General features: G+C 41.6%; 1 protein-coding gene across 4 annotated transcripts in view; it reads left to right on the top strand.

The window, feature by feature from the left end:
• Window positions 1-22,315, top strand: part of LOC110490717 (supervillin) — a 146,894-nt gene that overhangs the window by 26,975 nt on the left and 97,604 nt on the right. The window contains exon 1 of one of the 4 annotated variants that reach the window (XM_036944312.1): window positions 8,737-9,140. The exons of the other annotated variants lie outside the window; for them this stretch is intronic. Within the exon in view, the coding sequence (XP_036800207.1) occupies window positions 9,077-9,140 (64 nt within the window). The 5' untranslated portion in view covers window positions 8,737-9,076. Of the gene's footprint in view, window positions 1-8,736; window positions 9,141-22,315 lie in introns of those variants that run through there. 4 annotated transcript variants of the gene reach the window in all.

Below are 22,315 nucleotides of genomic sequence, written 5' to 3'. Positions count from 1 at the left end.
TTTATATATACACTACCGGTCAAAAGTTTTAGAACACCTAACAGTTTCTTTATTTTATGATTTCCTACATTGTAGAATAATAGTGAAGACATCAAAACTATGAAATAACACATATGGAATCATGGCTACCACAGCATTCTGTAGTGATACGCCATCCCATCTGGTTTGGGCTTAGTCCCACTATCATTTGTTTTTCAACAAATGACAATTACCCAACACACCTCCAGGCTGTGTAAGGGCTATTTTATCAAGAAGGATAGTGATGGAGTGCTGCATCAGATGACCTGGCCTCCACAATCCCCCGACCTCAATCAAATTGAGATTGTTTGGGACGAGTCGGACCAAAGAGTGAAGGAAAAGCAGCCAACAAGTGCTTCGCATATGTGGGAACTTCTTCAAGACTGTTGGAAAAGCATGGTTGAGAGAATGCTAAGAGTGTGCAAAGCTGTCAAAGGCTATGCCAAGAGTGTGCAAAGCTGTCAAAAACCCTTGAATGAGTAGGTGTTCTAAAACGTTTGACCTGGGGTGTGTGTGTACATCTACTCATTCAAGGGTTTTAATTTTTACTATTTTCTACATAATAGAATAATGGTGAAGACATCAACTATGAAATAACACATGGATTCATGTAGTAACCAAAAAAGTGTTAAACAAATCAAAATAGATTTTATAGTTGAGTTTCTTCAAAGTAGCCACCCTTTGCCTTGATGACAGCTTTGCACAATCTATGCATTCTTTCAATCAGTTTAATGAGGAATGATTTTCTAACAGTCTTGAAGGAGTTCCCACATATGCTGAGCACTTGTTGGCTGTTTTTCCTTCACTCTGCTATGGTAGCCATGCTGGTTAAGTGTGCCTTGATTTCTAAATAAATCCCTGGTAGTGTCACCAGCAAAGCGCCCCTACGGCATCACACCACCTCCTCCATGCTTCACGGTGGGAACCACACATACGGAGATCATCCGTTCCCCTACTCTGCGTCTCACAAAGACATGGCGGTTGGAACCAAAAATCTCACATTTGAACTCATCAGACCAAAGACAGATTTCCACCTGTCTGTCTATTGCTCGTGTTTCTTGGCCCAAGCAAGTCTCTTCTTATTAATGGTGTCCTTTAGTCGTGGTTTCTTTGCAGCAATTTGACCTTGAAGGCCTGATTCACGCAGTCTCTTCTGAACAGTTGATGTTGAGATGTGTCTGTTACTTGAACTCTGTGAAGCATTTATTTGGGCTGCAATCAGAGTTGCTGTTAACTCTAACTTATCCTCTGAAGCAGAGGTAACTCTGGGTCTTCCTTTCCTGTGGAGGGTCTAATGAGAGCCAGTTTCATCATAGCGCTTTATGGTTTTGCGACTGCACTTGAAGAAACTTGAAAAGTATTGACTGACCTTCATGTCTTAAAGTAATGATGGACTGTCGTTTATCTTCTTATTTGAGCTTTTCTTGCCATAATATGGACTCAGCCTTATTTGGTAAAAGACCATCTTCTGTATACCACCCCTACCTTGTCACAACACAACTGACTGGCTCAAACGCATTAAGAAGGAAAGAAATTCCACAAATTAACTTTTAAGAAGGCACACCTGTTAATTGAAATGCATTCCAGATGACTACCTCATGAAGGTGGTTGAGTTAATGCCAAGAGTGTGCAAAGCTGTCATGAAGGCAAAGGGTGGTAACTTGGAAGAATCTCAAATCTCAAATATTTCATTTGTTAACATTTCGTTGGGGTTACTACATTCCACGTGTGTTATTTCATAGTTTTGATGTCTTCACTATTATTCTACCATGTAGAAAATGGTAAAAATATAGAAAAACCCTTGAATGAGTAGGTGTGTACAGCGCCTTGCGAAAGTATTCATCCCCCTTGGCGTTTTTCCTATTTTGTTGCATTACAACCTGTAATTTAAATTGGACATACACAAAATAGTCTAAATTGGTGAAATGAAAAAAATAACTTGTTTAAAAAAAAAATGAAACGGAAAAGTGGTGCGTGCATATGTATACATCCCCTTTGCTATGAAGCCACTAAATAAGATCTGGTGCAACCAATTACCTTCAGAAGTCACATAATTAGATTGCACACAGGTGGACTTTATTTAACTAAGTGTCACTTGATCTGTATGTATGTAATGTAATGGTATGTATGTATGTATGTATGTATGTATGTGATTTTCTGTATTTGTTTTTTCATTTTGTCTGTCATAGTTGAAGTGTACCTAATGATGAAAATTACAGGCCTCATCTTTTTAAGTGGGAGAACTTGCACAATTGGTGGCTGAATAAATACTTATTTTCTGTGTGTGTATGTATGTGTGTGTATATGTATGTATATATATATATATATATATATATATATATATATATATATATATATATATATATATATATATATATATATATATATATATATATATATATATATATATATATATATATATATATATATATATATATATATATATATATATATATATATATATATATATATATATATATATATACACACACACACACACACACACACACACACACACACACACACACACACACACACACACACACACACACACACACCACACACAGAGTGGATACACTGCCGATATTGCAGGTTTTCCTACTTACAAAGCATGTAGGCAACCTTCCTCACCCTTGGACCACTCCTTTTGTTAATTGAGTTTCCAGTCTCTGGGAATAGGTGTTCTATCTTTGCCAGCAGCATATTCTGGTGCTACAGTTGGTTTGGTATGCCACGGGAACAGTCTCCTACCCGCTGGCTTACCTTGTGTTCTGTTGACTGTTCTGGCCCTTCAGTGGATGGAAAAGAGATACTAAGTGTTTCCAGTATCGACATCTCTCCTAGTCCCAGCTCTTCCAATACACTAAACAACGGGATGACAGTTCCCGGGAAGACTGTGTGGTGAGAATGGAACAGAATGGGAATAACACATGGAATACTTTAGCAAATTGGATCAGTGAAGTATTCTGGTACTGAATGTTGCGTCTCACTTGATAGAGCTGCCAATATCACAAGTGGACTTCTGTTTGTGTTTTCTGTTTTTCTCTGTGGAAATGTCTTTGTACCTGTGTGCACATTTTTCTCAGGATGTACAGTAAATTAAAATCTCATGTCAGGTTTCAACTCTCAAGCTGCATGCTGTTGACCACCACTGTGGGGGGTAGTAGTCGATGGTGCCCTTCAGAGATCGTTCCACCTAGAGCCATTGAGCCCATTAGGCACACTTTTATCTGGTTTATTTTGGGTTAGCCCGTCAGGGGTGAGGCAACAGGGCATGGCTAGCTGTGTGTGTTCCAAATGATGGTGTTGGGACGACGTTATCTTGGTCCTCCTATTCGTGTCAGTTATGTTGAAGACCAGGCTTGGGTACAGTATGTAGAGGCTGTGGTCTTTTTGAAAATGTTGACGTTCGTGTGAACTGTCTTGGACATTGCCATGGTCTGGTCTTTTGAACTGATCCTGGGTTTTGTGACTGGCCTTGGACCCTATAGAGATGGTCTGGGTAAGGCCAGACCACACCTGGGTACCAGCCAGTAAACAGTGACGGTACATGCCCAGCTACTTGGGCAACACCTCACCTTATTAGGGTAGATAGAACAGTGAGCTACAAACAAGGTCAACCTACCGTCCACGCTGTGTCAGCATGCATGCGTCTGAGTGTGTATTAACTGTCCAAGGACCATTATAACAGGAAAACAATCAAGTAAATGTGGACCCGTGGTCCTTTCAGAGCTGTCTGAGGAAATGTATCAGTCCCAAATACTTCCCTATTGTGTTTATGTCCCAAATGGCACCCTCTACCCCATGTAGTGCATACATTTTTAACAGAAACATATGGGTCCTGCTCAAAAGTAGTTACCCTACTGTACATAGGGAATGGGGTGCCATTTGGGACACAGTCTCAACTGTTGGGTTGAAGGTGTACTTTGAAGTCATCAGTGTTGCCTTGTACCTTATCTCTACCGTATGTCCTCTATGAAACAATGGCCTTTTACCATCAACCAAGGTCAACTTTGATTCCCTCCATCCCAGTTCTGTACAAGCATGAGTGTGATTATCTGAATATCTTTGCCTGCTCTCTGTCTGTAGAGCCAAACGTGCTGGTCTCCTCCATTTGTTAACTTGCCAGAAGAGAGGGATATTTGTCCTGTGGGAGAAACCAGTATATCTGGACTATTTCTGAGAGAGGCCTGGGTCCGGAGTTTGAGACAAACCTGCTAAAGTTTTCCTTCTACACTACAAATTATTTAACAAACCGTGTTAACTTACAGGATTTCACACACGCCCAAGCATGCACACACTTCATTACCGGGCTTGAAACGGCAGGGGTCATTTAAAGGGCCACACTGTCGCTGGATCTCTTTTTAAGTGTTTACATAGAAATCACCGGTTTCACTGTATGCAATAATACAAGTCTTCTATGTCGAATTAATGTGACATCCAGTCATCAGTATTGTGCATGATTGGTGGGGAGGTGTGGACATGCATACATGTGCTGTTATGATGATCGAAGACCTGGGTCTGTATCCATAAAGCATCTCGGAGTAGAAAATTGTCACAAGTGCTGAGAATAGACATTTTACGCTTACTCTTATGGAGCCTCTTTAGTCGTGTGTCCCACCTATGACAGATAATTAAGACAACCCGTGAGCTGCTCTAACCAGTAGAAAAAAGGCAGTGGGTCAGTGGTTGCTGCGCCACATACAATTGCTTTGGAATTGTTGCAAGAATGTTTCTATATGATCAATCCATAAATAGATATCCCTAAATACTTGCAGAACCACAGGCTAGTAAATAATCCCATTTTTCCTGAGATTATTTAATTAACCTACGTGTTATTTCAAGTTATCCCTTTGTAGTGCAATATCACATTGTATTTATTTATTTTTAAATTGGGCATGCCCATAAGTGGGCAATTGAAGGCAACTAGGACCTATGTTAACTTTGACTGTGTTCAATGAACATTATAGACCTTTTTAAAATGTTTTATGCAACATTATTGGCAAGTGAGTTGATACCAACTGTGCCAAAGCTATTTCGTTGTTAATTGTACAAATTCCACTTTTAACAACCATCAGAATTGGTTAAAAAAAAGGTAATGCATGCCTTCATATTAGCCAAGAGTTAAGAGGAGGCAAAGTGATTTCCAGGTGAAAATGACACAACGTTTTACCATTGCAACATTTGATGTACAGTTACATTCATTGTGGTTGTCTGAAGTGTGCACAGCTTGCGGTTTGATTATTCCCCATTTTCAGCCATGTCAATGAGCGTCGTTGCTTTCCTTTGCGGTACCTCCAACCGTTGTGATTACTAGCATAGGTCAACTTTTATCAGTTGATTTTACTCCTGGCTCAGACTTTGTCTGGTCAGTGTCTTAACATCATCCTAAAAAACCTTCTCTGATCTGGGATTTTGTTGTTGTCTTAAAACAGGTTTTAACAGGATTCCTAGGACCTTTTCTGAGATGCTTTGTGGATACGGGCGCTGATGTCTCATCGATGGCCTGTTTCTCTTCAAGATCCCCCACAAAAAAGCGATTTGCTTGGATTGTACCTGTCAAATTACTGACATTTGTTTAGTATTACAATCTCTCTCTCTCTCTCTGTGTGTGTAGCATCCCACTGCTGTCTTGTCACTGGGCCAAGGGAACAGAGCAGCATACTCTTAGTACTGGAATCGAGTCAATCATATCTTGTTAAAACATGGCATTTTGATCTTTGTCAGTACAGGTACTGAAGTTAGGCCTACATAGACTAACATTGTGTTCTAGTGGTTTACCTTGAAGATTTGATTTGGGATGCGGTTGCCATATTGGGTAACCTTTTGGCTTGAATGACCTGTAATCCCTCCTAATGCGGAGCAGCAAGGTTTGACTGTAAGGCGTGTAACTGCAAATGAACATGCGCGTGTCTGCATTTTGAACTTGTGCATAAGCGTGATCTGTTTTGTGCTGTCTTGCCAATTCCTATGGTCATTCATTATTATGTTGGCTACACAGCACAAACAGATCTGGGACTGGGCTAGTTAACTGTCTCCGTGATTCGGAACTACATTGGTAATCACAGAGCTAGCTACAGTACACGGACAGGGCCAGGCATGTGTTATAGCGGAGCCTGAATCTACCTGCCCATCCTTTGGCACGGTAGGGTCGTCATATTTAATGATAGGCTTCACCACCAAGTCATTTCAAGTCCTGATGTCATCCTTAAACCAGGTGAGTAAATCACGTACAGATGCATTTTTCCCAAGGCTTTGACTGTGCCCATCGAGCAGATGGGGCTGGGGATGGGGGGGTGGGGGGGGGGTGGAAGCTGGGACAGATGATAATAATAAGGACGTTAGTCTGCAGGTCTGGTATGCGTCAGATGGTGATAGTTTTCCATGATAAAGGTGGATCAGAAGGCTCTGTTCTCCTGTTCTCTATTAGGCTGTTAGCCCCACTGTTAGCCCCACCCTCTATGTGAGCCAACCACACCTGGGTTCAAGTAGTATTTCGTTTTCGTTAAAATAATTTAGCTGCACTTGAGTGAGGTTACCCAGGAGAATGGGACCGATGGAATAGTTTCAAAAGTACAAACCCGGCCCCATTTGGGACACTAGACCGGCTCAATCAAACACTCAAAGTATCGGAAAATAAACAATACTATTAGAACCCAGGTCTGGAGCCAGCAGTAAAGGCATGAACACCAGACCATGGCCCACGTCTGTTTCTTCCCAGGCCTCTCCACAGACTCAATACTGCATTTCTCCAGTGACAGACCCCAGTCCTCTTCAACTCCTCCTCAGTCTATATGGGATGAGTGTTAAGTGTCAGTGAGAACACTGCTGTGTAGGTCTGGGGTGTTTATGGTTATTTTATGGCTGAGCTTCTGCGGCGTCCTGCTGCCATTAGAGACAGTAGAGCTGAAGTGTTTTGCTTTTCAAGAAAATGTTTAGTTTCTCTCTGCTTTGGTATGGCGTAGGCTACAGTAGATGTTTCTCTTTAGCCACTTCCATGTCTCATTTGGTATGTAATTCACCTAGCTACATACTTGAAAATGAATGGGTTTTACAGTGCAAGTTAAGCAGGTCAGTCAGGTGGCAACTTTTACTGAGGATGATATGGTTACTAGCCTAGCATGTAGACTACAGACAAACGTATAGCTGTCTGTCTCACCCGCGGTGTGACTTGCGAGGTCTGAAGTGCGTCTGGTGTGCATGCGGCCTAGGGCTGTGTCGATGTAATGCTTTTATTATAAAGTTTCTTTTTTTATGGTGAAAATGATCTTCCCCAAATATAAACTCACGCGCTGCTTATGTATGCCAGTTAGGCTCTACAACCAATGTAAAGTGGATTCATGTGCTTAATTTTAAGACGTTATTTGGCCACTATAGGCCTATGGGCAAGGCTACGTGATGTGTGCGACTATGATTCAAAAAAGTTATAAAAAAAAAGGCGTTATTTCTTATGCTGGGCATCATTCACAAGTGACAGGCGAATATTGCCACCCATCATATTATTGTTGACTTCATCTTGTCTTTACATACATTATTTAGTATATGTGTGAAATTTGTTTTGATTTACAATGGACCATTATTATGCACCTGTATCGAAACAACAGGGGCAGCTGGAAAGAATACATGTCATCAACAGTTTGCTCTTAAATAACGAATGGAGGACACTATTCCCCGTGGTTTATTTTCATGCCAGGTAGGCTATACTCCTGTTGTAAATATAAGCAATGTGCTCAATATTAGGAACGTTTAAAAAAATATATATATATAGTGGGCCTAGCCTATAGTGAAAGCTGAACTTCCTCTTTTCAGTAGAGGCCATCACTGTTTTTCTCGCGCAATTGCATAACCTATTGAAATGTTACGCATCATGGGCTCTCATAAAGTACTTGATTAGATTTTCGAATACATTTGCATTGTCAGAGAGATTAGAGGGACAATTAGTGTGCTGAGTAGCAGGCAGTTAGCAAACCTGCCACCTCTAATAAACTGATCACACCTGGGTTCAAGTGGGATGTGTTTGGACACATCACATGAATTTCTTGGCTGAGAAATCAAAGTAATCCTATTTGTCTCCCTGTGTGTGTACACTATCAGTTATTGTGTGATTCTGCACGTCTGAACATGTATCCTTCTACTTTTCAATCTCATTCACTTTATGTGGTCTCCGTCTGTGTGTGTGTGTGTGTGAGAAGCTGTCAGACTATAAATCAATATTTTCCTCCCACACTGCTCCTCTTTTGCCTTGCTCTGGGGATGGATTACTAGAGTATTTACCATAATGATACGATTAGTCAGACAAACAATCCCATGATGTGAGCTCCATCGCAGCTGATTTCCCATTCTCTCTTTCTCTCTCCCTCCAGCTCTCTTTCCCTCTCCTCCCTCTGTGCGTCTCTCTCTCCTCTCTCGCTCTGTAGCATCCCACTGCTGTCTTGTCACTAGGCCAAGGGAACACAGTAGCACACTCTTCGTACTTCCTGACTATACCTTTCTCTCTCTCTCGCTCTCCTTCCACTCTCCCTATCTCTTCAGCTCTCTCTCTCTCTATCTCTGAGATTCTGTAGGAGAGGGATGTCCAGCCTCTCAGGTCCAATCTGTTAGTGTAGCGATGGGGCCTAGACTAGCTAATTTCTTGGCTGTAATCAGATTAGCAGGCACTGAGCAGCTTTAGTTAGCCCCTGTCTCCCTGCATGCCTGCAACCTGTCTATTTAGCCAGTTAGCTATTAGCGTTAGTGCTGGAGGAGACTAGAGGGGAGCTGTCAAGAGACTCAGCCTAGCGTCGTAGCCACAGCCTCGACGCTCCTCTCAAACGCTACACTGCCGACGCTACTACGTACTACTACTACTGCTCAGCTCACTCCCTCTCCTGTCTTTCTCTCCCTGTCTCTCTCTCTCTCGTGCTGCTCATCCCGGGGCAGTTACTGGCTGCCTTTGTTTCTCTGCATCACCTTGCAGTCAGTTGCCTGCCTGTGGGTTGGACCTCAGCACTTCTCACTTTTTCTCTCCAGCTCTCTTTTTATTTCAATCTGTCCGCTGTACCTACCTGGTCTTGCAAAAATGTATCGGAGCGCAAACCCATGGATCTCAAACTACCTGAGCCATGTCAAGTTCTGCGGCCAAGGTAAGAGAGAGGCTGGGACTGAGGATAGGGTTGGGATTGTGGGCTGTAGCTGGCTCTCTTTTTAAATACCCCAGTTTCCAGCTTTCCTTGCGCTGTCTGCAGCTGTAGCCTCCAAGGACTTACGTAGCAGCCAAGATGAGGGACTAGCTGATTGCAGAAGGAGGGAGAGCTATTTCTGGGCTCTACTTTGTCTGAGGTTTATTTTTGGAGAGTTATGTTAAGGCATATTATGTGTGTGTGTGTGACAGACGCTGTTTGAGTGTGTGTGCTTGTGTAGCCAATGATTCTCATAGCTGTATACCATTTTCACCCTTTCAATAATGCTTCCAGAGTGTTGAATGGGGGTTCTGCTTGCTTAACTGGCTGAGAATTCACAACAGATGTTCCTGGTGGTATCCCAGGATGGGTTCCCAGCCATTCAAACCCAGTAGGAGGGTCTGCATCCCAAATGGCACACTTTTCCTTAACCTAGTGCACTACTTTTGACCCAGGCCCATAGGACTCTGGTCAAAAGTAATACACTATATAGGGAATAGCATGCCATTCTGGTCTGGTGAGGTTTTTGTTGTTGTTTGGGGTTAAGGTTTTTACAGCACATTGACCATACATAAGAGTCTCCTGTACACGCCATGTACTTAGCCATCCGTCATTTGATCAGCCATTTACTACTAGCGCACAACTAACGATTCCACAATGGCTACACATGCAATGCTCTTGCTAATGGAATAAGACTAGGCTTTGTTAGCTGTTCATTGTCTTGATTGATTGTCTATAATTGGCTTATAGTAGTATCTACTGTAAGTCCTCTGTTTGTAGGGAGGGGTTTAAGACTTTAGTTGACTCAGTCTCACCTGACTTACCCCTCCTTGGTTTTCTGAATAAACTAAACCTCTCCCTCATTTGATCTCTTTACTCTATAAGCCTCTCATGCCACATCCTCCTTTGATTACCTTGTCTCTCGGAGTAGAACATCAGGGAGGTCAGGGCAGGTGGGCGTCTGTGTGGGTGGGTGTGGGTTTTTATTTTATTAGGATCCCCATGAGCGACTGCATATGCAACAGATACTCTTCCTCGAGTCCACAAATAACGTACAAATACATGACGATGTACAGAACATGAATAGACAAGAACAATATAAGATATTACATTCAATTCTAAATAAATGTTATACAGTACCAGTCAAAAGTTTGGATACCTACTCATTCAAAGGTATGTCTTTATTTTAACTTTTGTAAATAATCCCCCCCCCCCCCATCAGTCTATATACAATACCCCATAATGACAAAGGAAAAACAGGTTTTTAGAACATGTAGCAATAAAAACATAGACCTTATTTACTTAAGTAAAAACCTGCTCCAGAGTGCTCAGGACCTCCGACTGGGATGAGGGTTCACATTCCAAAATGACAATGACCCTATGCACACAGCCAAGACAACGCGGAGTGGCTTCAAGACAAGTCTCTGAATGTCCTTGAGTGGCCCAGCCAGAGCCCGGACTTGAACCCGATCGAACATCTCTGGAGAGACTTGAAAGTAGCTGTGCAGCCACACACCCCATCCAACCTGACAGAGCTTGAGAGGATCTGCAGAGAAGAATGGGACAAACTCCCCAAATACAGGTGTGCCAAGCTCGTAGTGTCATACCCAAGAAGACTCGAGGCTGTAGTCACTGCCAAAAGGCGCTAAAACAAAGTACTGATTTAAAGCGTCTGAATACATACAGTGGGACAAAAAAGTATTTATTCAGCCACCAATTGTGCAAGTTCTCCCACTTGAAAAGATGAGGCCTGTACTTTTCATCATAGGCACACTTCAACTATGACAGACAAAATGAGAAAAAAAATCCAGAAAATTACATTGTAGGATTTTTAATGAATTTATTTGCCAATTATGGTGGAAAATAAGTATTTGGTCACCTACAAATAAGCAAGATTTCTGGCTCTCACAGACCTGTAACTTCATAGGACACCAGAAACAAAATTGTAGACCTGCACCAGGCCGGGAAGACTGAATCTGCAATTGGTAAGCAGCTTGGTTTGAAGAAATCAACTGTGGGAGCAATTATTAGGAAATGGAAGACATACAAGACCACTGATAATCTCCCTCGATCTGGGGCTCCACGCAAGATCTCACCCCGTGGGGTCAAAATGATCACAAGAACGGTGAGGAAAAATCCCAGAACCACACGGGGGGACCTAGTGAATGACGTGCAGAGAGCTGGGACCAAAGTAACAAAGCCTACCATCAGTAACACACTACGCCGCCAGGGACTCAAATCCTGCAGTGCCAGAGGTGTCCCCATGCTTAAGCCAGTACATGTCCAGGCCCGTTTGAAGTTGGCTAGAGAGCATTTGGATGATCCAGAAGAAGATTGGGAGAATGTCATATGGTTAGATGAAACCAAAATATAACTTTTTGGTAAAAACTCAACTCGTCGTGTTTGGAGGACAGGGAATGCTGAGTTGCATCCAAAGAACACCATACCTACTGTGAAGCATGGGGGTGGAAACATCATGCTTTGGGGCTATTTTTCTGCAAAGGGACCAGGACGACTGATCGGTGTAAAGGAAAGAATGAATGGGGCCATGTATCGTGAGATTTTGAGTGAAAACCTCCTTCCATCAGCAAGGGCATTGAAGATGAAACGTGGCTGGGTCTTTCAGCATGACAATGATCCCAAACACACCGCCCGGGCAATGAAGGAGTGGCTTCGTAATAAGCATTTCAAGGTCCTGGAGTGGCCTAGCCAGGACCCTGTAAATGTAATATTTATATTTTTAATAAATGTGCATGTGTTTTTGCATTGACATTTTGGGTTATTGTGTGTAGATTGAGGGATTTCTTTTTCCCCCAATCCATTTTTAGAACAGGACTGTAATACTTTATGAATGCCCTGTGTGTGTGTGTGTGTGTGTGTAGACAACCAATCAAAAGTTCGTACATACCTACTAATTCAAGGGGTTTTCTTTATTTTTACTATTTTCTACACTGAAGAATAATAGCGAAGACTTCAAAATTATGAAATAACACATGGAATCAGGTAGTAACCAAAAAGTGTTTAAACAAATGAAAATCAATGTTACTTTTGAGATTCTTCAAAGTAGCCATCCTCTGCCTTGGTGACAGCTTTGCACATGCTTGGCATTCTCTCAACCAGCTTCACCTAGAATGCTTTTCCAACGTTCTTGAAGGAGTTCCCACATATGCTGGGTACTTGTTGGCTGCTTTTCCTTCAATCTGCGGTGCAACTCATCCCAAACCATCTCAATCCGGTTGAGGTCGGGTGATTTGCGGAGGCCAGGTTGTCTAATGCAGCACTCCATCACTCTCCTTGGTCAAATAGCCCTTACACAGCCTGGATGTGTGTTTTGGGTCATTGTCCTATTGAAAAACAAATGATAAGCCCACTAAGCGCAAGCCAGATGGGAAGGCGTATCGCTGCAGAATGCTATGGTAGGCCACCTGAGTGGCGCAGTGGTCTAAGGCACTGCCTTGTTGCTAGCTGTGCCACCTAGAGATCCTGGTTCGAGTCCAGGCTGTCGCGCAACCGGGTGACCTATTGGGAGGCGCACAATTGGCCCAGCATCGTCCAGGTTAGGGGAGGGTTTGGCCTGCACGCTGACAAAGTCACCAGGAGTATGGTGTTTCCTCCGACACATTGGTGAGGCTGGTTTCCAAATTAAGTGGGCATTGTGTCAAGAAGTAGTGCTGCTTGGTTGGGTCGTGTTTCGCAGGACGCATTACTTTTGACCTTCGCCTCTCCCGAGTCCGTACGGAAGTTGCAGCAATGAGACAACACTTTAACTACCAAATTGGATACCACAAAAATAGCCATGCTGGTTAAGTGTGCCTTAAATTCTAAATAAATCACCGACAGTGTCACCAGCAAAGCACCCACACACCATCACACCACCTCCTCCATACTTCACAGTGGGAACCACACTTGCGGAGATCATCCGTTCACCTACTCTGGGTCTCAAAAACATGGCGGTTGGAACCAAAAATCTCACATTTGGATTAATCAGACCAAAGAGCAGATTTCCACCAGTAAATGTCTATTGCTCGTGTTTCTTGGCCCAAGTAAGTCTCTTCTTATTATTGGTGTCCTTTTAGTAGTGGTTTCTTTGCAGCAATTCAACCACAAAGTCCTGATTCACGCAGTCTCCTTTGAACAGTTGATGTTGAGATGTGTCAGTTGCTTGAACTCTGTGAAGCATTTATTTGGGCTGCAATCAGAGGTGCAGTTAGCTCTAATGAACTTATCCTCTGCAGCAGAGGTAACTCTGCGTCTTCCTTTCCTGTGGAGGTTTTTGCGACTGCACTTAAAGAAACTTTCTTGACATTTTCCATATTGACTGACATTCATGTCTTAAAGTAATGATGGATTCTCATTTCTCTTTGCTTATTTTACATGTTCTTGCCATAATATGGACTTTGTCATTTACCAAATAGGGCTATCTTCTGTAGACCAACCCTACCTTGTCCCAACACAGCTGATTGGCTGAAACGCATTAAGGAACGAAATTCCACAAGTGAACTTTTAACAAGGCACACCTGTTAATTGAAATGAGGTGCGCAAAGCTTTCGAGGCAAAGGGTGGCTACTTTGAACAATCTCAAATATAAAATATATTTTGATTTGTTTAACACTTTGTTTTGGTTAGTACATGATTCCATAATTTTGATGTCTTCACTATTATTCTACACTTTAGAAAAACCTTTTGAACTTTTTGATTGGTAATGTATAGTGGAAAGACACCAAGAGACAACAACAACAATACTGTTTACACACTATTCATAGATACATATATTATTATATACAGTACAGTTAAATTAGATCTTTAGTAGGAGGAGAGGTACTGTGATTCAATGTTTTTTATTTTTTATTTTTTTTAAGCTAAACTTGCTTTTTATCTGAGTAACCTCTTGTGGCAGAGCATTTCACGATGACATGGCTCTATACATAACTGAGCGATGCATTAAATCAGTTTTTGTATTGGGTTTCGTGAAGAAACCCATAGTGGAGTGTCTGGTGGGGTATGTGTGCATGTTTCAAGTGTATGCGAAAGATTATACAAGTGATTAGGCATTTTCAACACACAAACTGTGGTGGGGGGGGTAGTCGGAGTTGTAATGTAAGTCATCCTGTTGTGTCATTTTAGTCACATTTCCTTTTGGGCGCTCTCTAATCGCGGGCTGTTCTGCTCAGGGTAATCCCATCTCAGCAGGGACATATGCTCTTGAATGGAGTGAGTATTTTCTGCACACACTTACTTAATAAGCCCAATGTGGGATTATTGCCTTCTCCAAGTATTAGCGTTAGTGTATAGAGCCTGTAGCAAGAAAGAACTTACTTATAGAACAGTAAAGGGTTATCTCGCTGTCAAACACAGTAGGTTTATCATGAAATAAATCATGTCTAATGCAGTTTCAAGCAATCGGCATTCAGGATCAGATCTACTGTACCTTCAGAAAGTATTCAAACCCCTTGACTTACTCCATATTTTGTTGCAACCTGAATTCAACATTTATTAAAATTATCTTTTTTTTTTACCCATCTACACACACTGCCCCATAATGACAAAGTGAAAACATGTATTTAGAAATGTTTAGCAAATTTATTGAAAATGAAATATGGCTAAATCAATGAGCAGTTTCATTCCTCTCCAGCAACTGAGTTAGGAAGGACGCCTGTGTCTTTGTAGTGACTGTATTGATACACCACCCAAAGTCTAATGAATAACTTCACCATGCTCAAAGGGATATTAATGTCTCATTTTTTATATCCAATAGATGCCCTTCTTTGAGAGGCATTGGAAAACCTCCCTGTTCTTTGTGATTGCATCTGTTTTTGAAATGTACTGCTTGACTTATGGACCTTATAAATGATCTGTGTGTGTGGAGTACAGATTTGTATTCCTGAACCTATTTAGACTTATTGAAGTCCTATTGAATACTTATTAACTCGAGATATTCCATGCCGATATTTAATGACTTTGTGACATGTAATTCCACTTTGACATTATGACATGTAATGTGTATATAGACAGACCATTTGACCAAATAATTTCAATTTAATACATTTTTTATTCAGTTTGTACGACAACAAAATGTGGAAAAAGTAACGGGGTGTGAATACTTTCTGAAGGCACTGTACCTATTGAAGTTGAGCACATACATTTGATTAAAATTGTTTTTTTTTTTTAAAATTGAACCTTCTAGTCAGGTCAGTTAAGAACAAATTCTTAATTACAATGACGGCCTACCAGGGAACAGGGGGTAACTGCCTCGTTCAAGGGCAGAACGACAGATTCGTACCTTGCCAAGTCAGGGATTCGATCCAGCAACCTTTCGGTTACTGGCCTAACGCTCTAACCACTAGGCTATCTGCCGCCCCACAAAGTGGTATGAAGTCTATGCTATGATCTTTTGATATCTCAGCTTAGACCTAGGGGGGGCGTATGCCTATGAGACTCCATTGAATCATGAAATCAGTTCATCCCCATGTTTTACTCGTGCAGGGCAACTTTAATAGCTCTGTCTACGTGCATATCTTATATATCTTTCTTATAACACTATTGCATCCCTAGTGGCCTGTAGATTACATCTTTAACATCAAAGGGTTGGGACGTCTGTGATCATGTTAGTGTGTGTATGGAATGTGTAGTGCATTGAAGCACCCTCCTACTATTTATCTTTCCTCTGCTCTAAATGGACCTGCATGCTGCCATTGAGGCTGTTAAAGTAACACAGGCATGTATCTGATGGCCTTCTATGCCCCCTGTAGGCTACAACATGTTGACTCATCCAGCACCACTAGGATCTCAACCGCTAAATGTGGTTTTACACTGCAGTGATAGTATGGTATAGCCTGTTTGTGGTGTCTTGCCAATTCCTCTGCACAAGCAGAATAGTGACCAGGTTAAATCAAATGTAATTTGTCACATGCGCCGAGCACAACGGGTGTAGACATTACCATGAAATGCTTACTTACAAGCCCTTAACCAACAATGCAGTTTTAAGAAAATAAGTTTTGTTTATTTAGTAAATATTTTCTTAAGTAACACAATAAAATAACTATAGTGAGGCTATAGACAGGAGGTACCGGTACTGAGTCAAAGTGCTGGGATACAGGTTAGTCGAGGTATTTGGGTTAAATGTACATGTAGGTAGGGGTAAAGTGACTATGTATAGATAATAAACAGAGTAGCAGCAGTGTTAAAAAAAACGTGGGTGGACCAAGACTGTGCACTCTGGCACCGCTTGCCCTGCAGTAGCAGAGAGAACAGTCTATGACTTGGGTGGCTGGAGTTTGACAATTTTTGCGGCCCTCCTCTCATACCGCCTAGTATAGAGGTCGTGGATGGCAGGAGGTTGGCCCCAGTGATGTACTGGGCTGTATGCATTACCCTCTGTTGCGCCTTAGTCGGATGCCGAGCAGTTGCCATACCAGGCGGTGATGCAACTGCTCCGGATGCTCTCGACGGTGCAGCTATAGATGTTTTTGAGGATCTGGGGACCCATGACAAATCTTTTCAGTCTCCTGAGGGGGAATAGGCATTGTCGTGCCCTCTTCACATCTTGGTGCGTTTGGACCATGATATTTTTGTTGTTGTGGACACCAAGGAATTTAAAGCGCTCGACATGCTCCACTACAGCCTGTTAATATGAATGGGGGCGGGTTCGGCCTTCGTTTTCCTGAAGTCCACAGTCAGCTTCTTTGTCTTGCTCACGTTGAGGGAGAGGTTGTTGTCCTGGCACCACACTGCCATGTCTCTGACCACCTCACTATAGGCTTTCTCATCGTTGTCTGTGATCAAGCCTACCACCGTTGTCGTCAGCAAGCTTAACAGTGGTGTTGGAGTCGTGCTTGGCCACACAGTCATGGGTGAACAGGGAGTACAGGACTAAGCAAGCACCCCTGAGGGGCCCCCGTTAAGTGAAAATGTTTTGCCTACATAATGAACCACGTTTCCATCCACAGTTTTTATGTGAGTAAAGTCATACCGTATGAAAAATAATAATGACAGCTATAATGGAAACAGGAAGTTTTATAACATTTTTTTTTAAATGCCGACGGGTTAGTTCAACATGGTGGGTTATTTTTGTGTCTAAAATTAATTACGCTAGAAATGGTGGTGGAAACGTCTTTATTTACAAATATTGATATAATAACCATACCATCGAAGTAAACTTGAAGTCACGCGACAATATGGTGTGTGTGTGTGTGTGTGTGGTCCGCCCACTATGACTTGGGAAACCTTGCAGTTTGTTAGGCTACAGATGAAATAAGTTATGATGAACTTCACAGGGTGGTGAAAGTGCATGGTGATCTTGATGCTCCTTTCCAAATAAATATTGTCTGTCTTATTCTGGTGACATGATGATCGTTGCTTGACTGCTGTTTAACAAATAAATATATTCTCGCTGTTTTCCGTAATAATTCCATGTAGACTAGCCTACAGTAGGCTATCTGCAAGCTGTTTGAGGTTGTGGACAGGTGTCTTTTATACTGATAACAAGTTCAAACAGGTGCCATTAATACAGGTAACGAGTGGAGGAAAGAGGAGCCTCTTAAAGAAGAAGTTACAGGTCTGTGAGAGCCAGAAATCTTGCTTGTTTGTAGGTGACCAAAAACTTATTTTCCACCATAATTTGCAAATAAATTCCTAAAAAATCCTACAATGTTTTTCAAATTTTGTCTGTCATAGTTGAAGTGTACCTATGATGAAAATTACAGGCCTCTCATCTTTTTAAGTGGGAGAACTTGCACAATTGGTGGCTGACTAAATATTTTTTTGCCCCACTGTATATATAATTTTTCTATATATATATATATATATATATATATATATATATATATATATATATATATATATATATATATATATATATATATATATATATATATATATATATATATATATATATTAAAACATTTTTTCTTGCTTGTTTTCAATGTTATTTTGGAATTAATTTGTGTCACATATCAGTTTACAAACATTGTATAGAATTAAATAATTGAGTAAATAAAGCCGTATACAAACATGGTCTCTTTTTTGCTTCCTTGAGTAAGGCAGCTCCAAAATGCAGGTGTTTCAGCTGAGCTCAGTGCTTTCTGTGGTGGAGGGGCAGCCAGCGGAAAATACTGAACATTGGGGTTGGTAATGTACTCTATTTGCGCCGTGATTGGCTCATTGATGGGGACACTACGTCACCTCAAAATCTACGGGGAGAACTGAAAAATTCAAGCCCCTTGAGTTACATTAGAAGTGCCCATCCTAAAAGGCTCAAGGTCATTGGCCACAGATAGAATGACGTCAAATCATGTTACATCTACCGTAGCTTTGATTGGACTGATCATGTCAATATCATACTTTCCAAATCTTAGCTAGCAAGCTAGACAAGCAGTCATTATCATGAATCACGTCGACAATCTACTCGCAAATTATAGATCAAATGTATCAGTGCTCATCGGCCATTGGACATTACACAACAAGTTGGAAATCGCAAATTCAACAATGAGTGGTTTGGAAGGAATCAGTGGCTAACTGCAAGTGTTGCAAAGCAATCACAAGCCTGCTATTCAGTGGAGTGGCTGTGTGGTTCAAGTCTGGGTTTAAGGGTCTTTTTTCCAAGCTTAAAAGGATAAACATTCAACACCATGGGCCAGAAAAGTTTGATTACATTGGCCATGCTGTCAATCCAGCATGACTTCTGCCACATTCAAGACAACTGGGAACATAAGTTTTAAACAGTCATCCAATTCGGAATTCCAAGTCGGGAACGCAGGCTGTGTCATCGGCAAACTTAATGATCGGCCTGAAGATCACTGACGTCATGATTCGACCTTGTTTTTCCCCCTTAGTTCCCTGTTGTTTTGAAAGCACTATAATCTCCAGAAAAGGAAATACTTTGACAAAGTTTGACTGCTGCGCCAACTTTCTTTTCAAGTGAGCACATCACAACAAGGTGAGTCCAAGAATGTATTGTATGCTGTTGCATAAATTATGTAATATGCCAGGGAGACATGTATACTGTAGCTCACAAAGTAATACTAAGTGTATGTTGTGCAGTAAGCTGTTAGTAGCCCGTGTGCCTCACCCTAATAACTTAGCCTACTTTTCTGACTTGGTGATGCACATGTAGTTTATAGCCTGTTTTAGAGAAATGCCATCAAATATTGTAAGAGCTTTCATGTCCCCTTTATTAATCCTACAGTTCTGACTTGGTGTACAGGGATAATACTGTCGCTGTACATTTCAAAAGTGCTGAACAAATAGTTTGTCTTAATTGAGATGACGGATTGTCTCTTATCCGTTCGTCGTCCCCTTATGCCATAGTTTGTATATCTCAATTGTCAGTAGAAACCACATTTGTTTAAGCAAGTTAGCCATATTGACTGAATTAACTGTTTCGCTGCCAGACAAGGCTCCGCTGATATCCAGGTGTAGCAGTTGTAATGATTCACTCCACGGTGCTGAAAAGAAAGCTCTGCTGTTGGGACAGCTTTATGTAGGCCCTAACAGTTTGTGGGCACCGTTTGTCACCTTTATAGTGCAATTCATGTATTGTTTAGTGTTGTGTTGTGGCTTTGCTGGCAGTTTGAGTTTGCCCCACCAAGATTTACATACTAAAATCATCACTGTATTCAATGTTTGCTTTTTAAAAAAAAGATCTACCAATAGGTGCCCTTTGCGAGGCATTGGAAAACCTCCCTGGTCTTTGTGGTTGAATCTGTGTCAATGCTGTACTGAGGGACCTTACAATTATCTGTATGTGTGTGGTACAGAGATGAGGTAGTTGTTCTAAAATCATGTTAAACATTATTATTGCACACAGTCAGTCCATGCAACTTATTTTGCAACTTGTTAAGATTTTTTTTATATATATAAAATGTGTAACCGATGTGAAATGGCTGGCTAGTTAGCGGTGGTGCGCACTAATAGCGTTTCGATCGGTGACGTCACTCGCTCTGAGACCTTGAAGTAGTGGTTCCCCTTGCTCTGCAAGGGCCGCGGCTTTTGTGGAGCGATGGGTAACGATGCTTCGTGGGTGACTGTTGTCTGTGGGCAGAGGGTCCCTGGTTCAAGCCCAGGTAGGTGCGAGGAGAGGGACGGAAGCTATACTGTTACTTTTGTGTGTGTTTGTGTATATATATGTATGTGGACACCCCTTCTAGCCTTTCCAACAAGTCAGTTTGTCAAATTTATGCCCTGCTAGAGCTGCCCGGGTCAACTGTATGTGCTGTTATTGTCAAGTGAAAATGTCTATGAGCAGCAACGGCACAGCCATGAAGTTGTAAGCCACACCAGCTCAAAGACCGTGCCCGCCGAGTTCTGAAGCGCATAGCGCATAAAAATCGTCTGTCATCGGTTGCAAAACTCACTACAAAGTTCCAAACTGAATGGAATGGAAGCAAGTACCCGCAGCAATGTTCCAACATCTAGTGGAAAGCCTTCCTAGAAGAGTGGAGGCTGTTGTAGCAGAAAAGGGGGGACCAACTCCCTATTAATGCTCCTGATTTTGGAATGAGTTATTTGACGAGCAGGTGTACTTAATTTTGGTCATGTAGTGTATTTAGGCTTGCCATAACAAAGGTGTTGAATCCTTATTGACTCAAGACATTTCCAGCAATTCATTTTTCATTCATTTGTAAAAAATGTCTAAACATAATTCCATTTTGACATGCGGTATTGTGTGTGTAGGCCAGTAATTCATTTTAAATGCAGGATGTAACACAACAAAATTGTGAAAAGTCAAGTGGTGTGAATACTTTCTGAAGGCATTGTATGTCAAAGCAAATTCAAGACTTGGCCATTCTACTGCAACATTGACTTTAAACGGTCTCCATTGTTTTTGTTTTTCTATGTCTAAAATTGTGTTGCACATATTCAAGGCTGCTGCTTTCTTCATAGGAACTATGATGTTTGTGTGGTGTATTAGGGCAGAGTTTGACAACTGTCTTTGCATCGATGGTGGCTGGCACTTATCACTTCGATGCGCCTGTGTCATGAGTTAGAAAAGTAGAAAAGGCTCATCAGTCACCTATGTGTGAGGGTTGGTTACCATGTATTTAATTTGAATTGCTTGTATCTCTCTTCTGTATTTTTCTCTCATAGAGAGGCTTCTATTAGGTAGAGTTGGTAGGTGCTGCCACATACTCACAAAGAAACAACCATGACATGTGATTAGGGCTGTGATGTTCATGGAAATTTGGAGGACCTTAATTGGGCAGCCAAGTGACCGTGGTCTTCTTAACTGTTCGAAAAGCACAATAAATAAACAAATCTATGAAACAAAATTCCGCACATTTTCTTATCTCCTCCACTCTTGCCTGCATGGGCTGCCATAGACAGAATGAATATAACGGCCGTCCCCATTTAAGTCCATGTTGGCATAATGGGTGGATTGGTGGCCATTGCGAATGTACCCATAGGAGCAAATCAGGAAGTGTACCCATCAATATGTGATTTGTTGATTCCTTCCATGTTCATGAGCCACATCAGTTAACATCACTTGAATGAACATTCTACATTACCATGGAAATTATTGCATCACAATACCCGGCAGCCATTGCGAGTGTACACATGTACTCAGTCAAAATGCCAGGGTTAGAGGTTTTATTCATTTTTTATTCCAAGCCAGTTTTATTCATTCTATTTCTATGTGTGACAGTGCAGGCAATCTAGGATGTGTTCCCTAGGCAACTGAATACTTTTTTTGCTACAGCACCTTGCTTGTTTCAGCAAGGAGCAACAAAGTTTCACGTTGTAAAGAATCCATGTTTCCACAGAAACGGACTTAACCGCACGAAGGGCTCCCGAGTGGCACAGTGGACTAAGACACTGCATCTCAGTACAACAGGCGTCACCTGATTTCGAATCCAGGCTTCATAATTTTTTCTACTGTGTTATTGGCTTGTTAATTGTTTACTTCATGTGTAACTCGGTGTTGTCTGTTCACACTGCTATGCTTTATCTTGGCCAGGTCGCAGTTGCAAATGAGAACTTGTTCTCAACTAGCCTACCTGGTTAAATAAAGGTGAAATAAATAAAATATAAAAATCACATCCGGCCGTGACCGTTGGTTATATGGTTAATTGTGCCAGTCCTACATGTGATCAGACTTTAAAGAATCCAATCCGTCTCAATGAAAAGCAATCAAACCTCTAACG

The sequence above is a fragment of the Oncorhynchus mykiss genome, chromosome 15 (assembly GCF_013265735.2).
Source record: "Oncorhynchus mykiss isolate Arlee chromosome 15, USDA_OmykA_1.1, whole genome shotgun sequence".
NCBI classification, from domain to species: Eukaryota; Metazoa; Chordata; class Actinopteri; order Salmoniformes; family Salmonidae; genus Oncorhynchus; species Oncorhynchus mykiss.
This window is presented reverse-complemented; position numbering and strand designations above follow the sequence as displayed.